The sequence below is a fragment of the Perna viridis genome, chromosome 1 (genome assembly GCF_037379345.1).
Source record: "Perna viridis isolate PV_CMFRI_1.1 ecotype Kerala chromosome 1, ASM3737934v1, whole genome shotgun sequence".
Classification (NCBI taxonomy): domain Eukaryota; kingdom Metazoa; phylum Mollusca; class Bivalvia; order Mytilida; family Mytilidae; genus Perna; species Perna viridis.
This window is the reverse complement of record NC_142445.1, coordinates 48521508-48530701: the sequence shown is the minus strand read 5'-3', so window position 1 is coordinate 48530701 and position 9194 is coordinate 48521508. Positions and strand designations below refer to the sequence as shown.

Here is a 9194-nt window from a genome sequence, read left to right as displayed (position 1 = left end):
TGTCATCCTTGTCACGGCACCAATATCGTAGAATGGTTTGAATCGGACACTATAAACTCGAGTGTGAATGAAAACGTCAGGTTGCTTTCAAACTTGTATTGATACTGAAACGTTATGAACGTCACAAGGACATAAAGTAAGTACAATGAGCGTAGCCTACAATCCTCGACATTGGCATCATTAAGAGTCCAAAGGTTCGAGATCCCTTTGTTTTCACATGCAGTTAGTACTAGTAGTCATAATGTTTGTTTTTGTTTCACTAACCAGGTATCACTCTCTCTACCAAAAGTTTGTTGTATATCTAGCATTGTAATACTAGTGGATCATGTGCCGCTAAGCATGTACGTCTTCAGCAATGGTTGGAACACCGCAAAGTATAGAGCCAATGAAGCATCCTATACCACTTGTCTGGAACATTTGTAGAAGGTCGTTAATGAATCGGAGGGAGACAAATCCCTCCTTTGTAAAAACATTAAACAAATACTTGCTTCCGCATAAAAAGGCTTCGAGGAAGAGCTTAACCAAAATGCCAATTTCATTTTTTCAGTATCTGTATGGAAATTCTCTCTTTGGATTCTAAATCTTAAATTAAAATACTAAAAAGACAGACAGGTTGACTTTTTTGCTCATCAGCGTAGTGAACGAATTTCCGCGGATAGTTCCGATTCTTTACTATATCTGAGACATATCAATGTTTATCGTGTACCTATTAAATATATATACAGCTGTATATACTGGTATATAGCGTTGTAATTTGCACTTTACGGTTCAACAGTTGACAACGACACAAAATTGAACTATAGAAATAATATCATTTAATTCAGTCTGATCATATTAGATTTGAATTTGTAATGAGTTCGCGATTAAAATAGCGTTATCACACTCAATTTCTTATTCAGGAGAATAATTTTTATTACGAAATAGTAGGTTCTTTTGTTCGGATCAGGAGATAGAGCATCAAATTTACACCATTAGTGATACTACAATGTATGAAAGAGATTTAGATGCTTTATAGCTACATTAAAAATATATCTGTATTGTTTACATTTTGATAAGTATTTAGAATCACTATCGCTTTGCTACTGTGTAGAAGTGTTGCCTTTTGCGTCTGGCATGTGTTAAAATGTAACACCTGAAAAGGGCATTGTGCGATAATGACAGTCTATTTGAACACTTTGATATGTTAAATGAAATGATCATTTATTTAAAACAACTGATACAAATCTTTTGTACAGTGGATGTATTTATTTGATGTTTTAATATTAGCCTTTAAAATCCAACAGGAGTTGCGGATGTGTTGTTAGAATGTGCGGAGGTTTTATGCTCATAAACTAAATTCACAAGTGAATATATATTCATTGAAGTGGCAATGGATTGGAATATAACGTAAGATTTAATTCATTGATAGGTGGATAATGAACGGAATCAATTATAATGAGTGATATAGTAAAATCATTTACACGATCAACGACGGACTTAACCTTCTCCAGAGGTTATACATTGGAGAGATCGCAGGTTGTTGCACCAGTTGTGAAGTTAAAATATGATGTACCAAAAACGCCACCCCACCAATTGCGATACAAGAAAAAAGTACTATTGCCAGTGGAACACAGAAGTAGTTTCCGACTCCTGAAATCTAACACTTTTATTCAAAGCGATAATTCCGGTAAGTAATTTTTTTTACGAAATTTGACCGCTACCATGGTAGAACCGGGACTGATCTCATAATGTTAGCCGTTTCGCTATCACAGCTTGACACAACTGAACTGAAAGATCGAAGCCATGCAAAACCGATTTTCACACTGAAAATGAATGTGAAAAAAATCTCCGAGGAGGATCACTTACTCCACCTATTGGCATTATGTAACTGCTCGAAATGCCACGAAATAAGCTCATATATTAACAACATACAATTTCGATGTAAGTGGGGTGAACTCGATATATAGATCTATATATATACCCAACAAGGTGTCTGGGCAATTTACCATCAGCACCAACACACATCTAGTTATTACAGCTAGGATACCTTGTACCATATACAAAATCATTTTTTGTATAAAAATCTATAAGTAGGATGTTCAGAATACATTTAATTTTCTCTCGAGACTCTGAGAGAGTTGTTTATTATAGCTGATTTAGATATTTCACGTGGGCAGATCAGGTTTTCAAAATTTTATCATATATACCTGTATATATTACATGTGTTAACTACAGCAATACTTGTCTATGAATACAGGAGTACATTTATATGGTAAAAAAAACTGTACAAATTCCCCTTGTCATTAAAAAAAATTTGGTGTTGCTTCAAATTACTGCAACTTTTAATTGATGGAAAACTTGAACCCCTGTAGTCTCTGAACATAGACCTGGAATTAAATACAGATTCTCCTTCAGTAAGAGTGGTTTTAATTATTTCTCCACTGAAGAAAGTTAAAACAGTTTTCATCATGCAGGCTTTATTGAGCACGATAAAACCTTAATTTTACCATAGAGAGTGGAGTAATGATTTAAATCAAGAATAGGCTGAAGGAGAATTGGTTTCTCTCATGAAATCTGTAGAAAATTCAGTTATGTAAAATGGCGGGAAAACTCACAGAAATTTAATCACTGCTTGATGGTTAGAAAGTCGCATGCAATTTCAATCACCAACTTAAAATGGGAGAAATGTAATTACAAGTCTATGCTTTGAAGTATAAATCTACACTTGTTTTTGTAGCTATATTATATAGATATAGATACTATATTATCAGATAGTTATCAAAGGTCTTTACTATGAGGATATAAAACTTTTACTTGGCAAATAATACATAGATTAAAAAGGCAAGTTTGTTTGCATAAACAGCTTTCAAAGATAACCTATTGGCACCATTTCTTTCTTGTATTAACTGTACTAGCTGAAGCTGTTTTGGTTCAATTGATAATTTGAAGTTTTAGTGAATGGTGTCATTTTTCATTATATTATCACACGGATGGTTCACAGTGTCTTTTTATTTTTTCTCTTTATGTTTGTTAACTAATTGAAGCACATATTTGATATTAAAAGATACCAGTCAGTAACGTTAATGCAATATTTGCTTGTCAAATGACAACAAAAGAAAGGAATATTGAAGTTAATAAAGCACTCAAACAATGTTTACACTGTGGAGTTCATAAATTTAATAGAAGTAGTTAGTTATAAAAATATTTTTTTCAATGTCTGGGAAGCTGTTGATATGTATCTGTCATATTTTTGTAATCTGGTTGATTAGCTTTTTAATAAATGGGTTTCCAAAAATGAATTTACCAGTAGATTAGACATGTCTGAAGTGCTGTAATTTTTACTATGTAGAGAATATAGTGTATTACCAGTATGGTAAAGCATATATATATTGAACACTTGATGAAAACTATCTTTCATAATTTTTCTTTACTGTCTTTGGAGGATTGCGTGTTATTTCCAATATTCTGGAAAGTTGTTGATGCCAGATTGACAATTTAATGGCAAGTTTTCTGGCCTGAGTATTGACCCACTAGACCTCTGATTGGAGAGTTTATCTCCTTGGGAACATTGGAAGAATAAGTTTTAATAAAAGCTAAGGGTACCCTAAGATTGACATTGGTTTGTACGACCAATACCTGAGTGACTGAATTACCCTTCATACCAACTTTTCTTAGACAATGGTTTCTTTTACCTATTACACTTTATTCACCTAAATTCATTTTCCTCATGAGGGACCAAAGCAGTGAATAATTTAGAGTTATGGTAGTGAGTATTACTATATGTGAGCAAAATAACATTTCTGATGAACTTTCTTAAATGTATTTGTAGTTTTGCAACTTTTCCATCTCGGTGTTCATTTTAGTTACAATGTAATACAGTGTGTCAGCTAATTTTGTATTCATCTTTCCTGAATAACAGTGTGACAACTTAACAATTTGACATGAAAAGACACAAAAAGAACATTTTTAATCAACTTGATTACCTTTTTATAAGTAGTTATTGGACTGAAAATGAAAAGAAGTAGAGTTTAAACCAGTGTGAACTGATTATAGTAAATTGATTTGTCTGCAAAGGATAAATTTAACAAAGATGATTTTTATTGAAAAAGCTAAGAATGTTATTCTGTCCAAGGACTTAATTCAATTGTTGAATTCTTACTAATATTTGTGTCCAGTGACCTGTGGGTTATTTGATTTTTGTTGGTATAAGTAGGGGAAAATATGATCATTGTAGTAAATGTGGCTTTTTTATAAAGGGGATATGACTTACTATAAGATGTTGTTACAATTTACACAATTACTACTCTATATTGTGAAGTAATTAGTTATTGCCCTTTTTTTTTTTTTTTTTTTTTTTCAAATTAAATTTAAATTCATGAATTCAAAACTTGATTTTATTAGATACAATATGAAAATTCCTACAAGTGTTTTTCAATTAGATTTCTCTTAAGGTTTTTAAGTCAAGGAAAGTAAATCAGAGTTACAAGAAAAAAAAACATAATTAAAATTATAGTTCATACTTTTTCATGAGAGGTCAGTGAACATAAAATATGTAAGCTTTTTATATCAATGCCATCAACTCTAATCTATAAAACACATTGATAACATATTTGGATTTTGTAACCTAACTTTTCAGTATTGTCATTATTTCATATTATCATCTATCAGTTGCTGATATTTTTGTCAAAATTTACACATATAGTCTAGAGACTGTTAAGGTCTATACTGTTGACCCGGGCCCCTTGACACCTGACTATATAGGTAAATAGATATGGTTGAACCAAGACTACATGTACATTTAAAGTGTAAATAATTTTTGCCATTTCAATAACCTTTTCATATGAATGCTTTGTATTTCATTCATTATACATAATGTATTTGTTTTACATCTTCATTATTTGTATAAACTGTTTCATATTTTGATATTGGGGTGTAGAAAACTTCTTCAGAATACCCCAAAAAATTAAAATTTTGGTCTTATGTGTATCTGACTGTTTGGTTTGGGAATTGTGAAATGATGTTCTTCAAAATGTCTGTCAGCAATGGAATGCCTATGATTTTATTATCAGTTAATTGTACATTTTTTTTGTATTGTATGATATCCCTATGAAGTGCATTATGTATAAAGTCACCTGTACATAAAGACTATGTCTTATGCGACCACAATTTTTCTGTCTCTTTGTAGGTTACTTTTAAAAGACAGTTTTGACTGTATATGAACTTAAATTGATAATTATAAGTCTCAGTTTCCGGCAGAATATTACAAACAGTGTTTTGATCAAATTTGTATGATAACACATACATGTACCAAGAGTAGCATACCAAGGGAATCTTTAGCTTTTGTTTACCGGTACATCAAATTCTTCTATACGCAGCTCTTCATAAGCAATTGAAAACAATGAAGCACTTACATTATTAAACTATTGTGCGTTTCTAAATAAAAAAATCGTTCAAAGAAGGGATTAAAAGTGGTTTCAATGGAAGAACATTGCGGCATGTTGGAACTTATGAAAATTATAGTACTTATATCAAAATCAAAATAATATAAAAATGTGTTCATCAACAATGACTTATTTTTTGAAATTACATTATAGAACTCATGAATGAGATATAAAGAAATGGATTTCAATTCTGCCTCCAATATTGCATAATTTTATAGTGATAATTTTGTTTAAGCATGTTAAGTATCAATGTCAAATGTGCATTTGAGACTCGATCTTCATGTATTGAGAACTTAGGAGTATTGAGTACAATTACCCATGTACCAGTTTGAACCAATGTTTGAATTATTGAAGAGGTTTTGTAATGAGATAGACAATGGCAAAGACTGTTGCTTTCGATTGCTTCTGAGTGTCGGGCTTTTATTAGTAGTTCTAGATAAAGATTTTTAAAATATGTTAAGCTATTATAGCCCGACTGGTGTCACAGAAACCATTACTCTAAAGTTCTCTGAAGTCAAAATATACATTACTTTAGAAGAACTAAGCACATGATGACCTTATCTTTTGGTTGTCAATGCAGACAATTAGTTCATTAAAACATTACCGGCACACTTACAATATTTAATTTTAGCTCAAGAAGCTTGTTGCATTCATCTAGAATTATTTGTTCATTAATGTTTTAAGCTGTAAACCTGATTTTTTAGGTTAGGATTGATTTTCATTTTTTGTTATTAACTGGTACTATACTAGTAGTAGTTGCTGAAAATTAACTGCATTATTTTCTAGCTATATTATGGGGAATGGTTCAAACAGCACTGTTCTGCAAAAGACTTTCTTTTTATTTCAGATTGTTTAGCTAATGCAGAAGGACAGAAAGTAACTGGCATCAGTTTTGGTAAAAGTTTGGAAGGAGAAACCAACAGGAAGAAGACACCAGTTAAGAATGGTGATGGTGACAGACAGAACAAAAGTGATGACCCAACAAAGCAGGACAGAATCAAGTAAGTCTCTCTTTCTTGTGTTGTATTTGGAGATAGCGAGTAACAATTATTCATGTCTGTTTTTTACTTGTATGTACTTTTTCCTACTCATTTTTGCCACAATCATTTGGTGAGTGATTTGTTCTTTTAGAATAAGCATAAATGAAAGCCTGTGTTTCAGAAATAATTTTTTGAATGAGTGACAGTATAGGAAAGTTTAACTATTCATAAGTCTAGTGAAACCATTCAGGATTAGTTTCTTCTAATTCCTACTTTATCATCTGTAATTATTGAATAAATGTGGTTTGAAATGAAATGGGTTAATTACTGTTTTCATGAACCTTACGTCAGGGTTTGACACTTACTTAATTTATTTGCTGGTCAACAGGACTACTTCAGAGATAAAACAGGTAGTCTGCAGATGGTAATGACTGTTCTGTTCTTATGAAAAATAAGGCAGAATTTAGATAGCTTATTGGACAATCATGAAAGTTTTTCAGTAGCCCTCTTGAAAATTAGGTTGGCACAGGACTACCAGATTACTATTAGTATTGGTCCCTGAACTTGACTTTTGTGAGTGTCACAGAAAGGCAGTTTGTTGGTTTGAGTTATTTCCCTTTGAACAAGTTTTTTCTTGTAGTGTTCAGATACTCTTTAAAATATATGTACATGTATTTGAGAACATCCTAACAACTTTTGTAGAATTGTCCCATGTTATCTGTAAAATTATAGCTTATTTTGGAATTTCTATTAAAAGGATTCAGGTTTATTTCATTATTGATGAGAAAAAGTTGGTCTAACACTAATAGCTTATTGAAGTACAATGTACCTTGGATATTTTACATGAAATAAATGTTGATTTTGTGTTAAAGTTTTTAATGGTACATTTGTATGATCATAGTCAATAACATAAACCAGGGAAATGTATCAGTTGATGGACTCTTATTTAAGGAAATGTGGCCATTTGGTGTCATTGCTTAACTAAAGCTGTTTAAATTCCTGAACAATTTAAGAGTGTTTTTTTTTAATTTTTATTATCCATTAATGGCATTATTTCTGAAACTTTTCTTACACTAGGCCTACAATCATCTTTTCGTTAATCAAATAATTTGTTACTCATGGCAGTAAAATACAACACTATTGGTTGTAGTAAAACATTACAGAAATTGAACTGTATTTATATTTCTGTGTGTGGTTTTGACTTGTTTAACAGGTTCCTTAACTTTGTTCTCTTTTCTGTAAAAAGTGATATTAGTCATTAGATTGTAGCAATTGCATGGTCATTTTAATTTACATGTATAGGTATTAGTGTATGTGCAACATATAAAGGATTTTTATTGAGAACAAAATGCTTTTGAAAATGTACATTTTAAAGTTCCTGATACAGTGGTTTGCAGATGGTTATGTGTAAGAATCAGGCAAAATGGAAAAAAATCAGAAACATGCATGTCAAAGCCCCACTAATCTGACAATAAAATGTCACTCAAGGATACTTTCTCTATTTGAAAAGATCATTATTTGATCTCTGCATCATTGGCTTTGCTCAGAAATTTTTCGATAGAATCTTAGAAAAATGAGGATTTGACAGAGTTATCTGTCCTTGAAATGTTCATTTTCAGTGCATTTCAATAAAATTGTAATTCAGTGGTCCAGCATGATATGGAAAATCTTGTCTGTTTTCTTTGATTCTGATGCTGCAAATAGTCAAATTACACTATCAAAATGATGGGTTTTTTTCATACCATGTTTCACCTACTGCCTGATTCTTACAAGGACTGACGCTTAAGCAGTCATTTGCTTATTTTTTGTGTATATGAATGTCTGTAGAAGTAAAGTGGTTATGATGTGATGAAGATATTTACATTGATGAATTTTATATGAGATAATTACTACATGTATTGTTAAGATATTTTTGTTTAGTTTTAATGATGTACTGGTGTTAACATTTAGTTCGAAACCCAATATGCTAAAAAATTGTATTAATCTTGTTTTCTTCTTTCAGCTAAAAAAAAAGTTAGGTAGGGAGGGGAATTTATTTTTCAAAAGCATTTACATTATGTCAGTTAATGGGGAACAATCTAGACTTTAGTCCAGACAGTGCTTGGGGCAAAATGGCCATAAAATGTTTAAGGTAAGTACAAACATAATAGGATAGGTAGGGTAACAGGAAATACATTTCATTTTGCCTTATTTTACCCTCATGACTACTTTTCAACATTACTGGGAATATACATGTATAAAGATATAGCAATATTCAAAATTCAACTGTCAATTGACAGAGAACAGGCAAAGAAAACTACCACCAATGTAAAGAACAACATACAAGCATGAAAGCAATTCTGAGAGCTTAAGGTAACTAGTTAAACAAGGTAGCTTTCTCTGGCTTTATAGAGAATAGATGATCTACTCGGGTATTATCAAATCTTAAGGAAGCCATTGGATGTAAAAATGATAGATGTGCTGGTTGGCTTTCTAGATATAGTTTCCATCTTTCTGAGAAAATTTATCAAGAATTGGAAACTTGTATAAAGAAGTTTATTTGGTCAGAAGGTTAAATGTTTTTATCATACATCTTGGTAATGCTCTGGTAGCCCCAGATTCCAGTTTAATTGTTAGAGAGAGAATTTTGAGCAAATATAACAATAATGTTGTGGAGGTTTAATTAATGTTTTGGACACCATTAACTTTTCCTTTATCAATTTTTATGCTTTTACTAGATGTTATTATTCTTTCTGTAAATAGTTCTATTAATTGTGATACTTGTGGTTTATTCCTAAATGATTTTATAGTTTAC

At 31.4% G+C, this 9194-nt stretch overlaps 1 protein-coding gene across 1 annotated transcript; it reads left to right on the top strand.

The window, feature by feature from the left end:
• Window positions 1-792: 792 nt before the first annotated feature.
• On the top strand, window positions 793-8660 carry LOC148629116 (uncharacterized). The gene is made up of 3 exons (XM_088544242.1): window positions 793-1666; window positions 6268-6421; window positions 8403-8660. Exons 1-3 carry the CDS (start codon window positions 1435-1437, stop codon window positions 8404-8406), a joined length of 390 nt encoding a protein of 129 aa, XP_088400368.1. The 5' UTR covers window positions 793-1434; the 3' UTR covers window positions 8407-8660.
• Window positions 8661-9194: the final 534 nt, after the last annotated feature.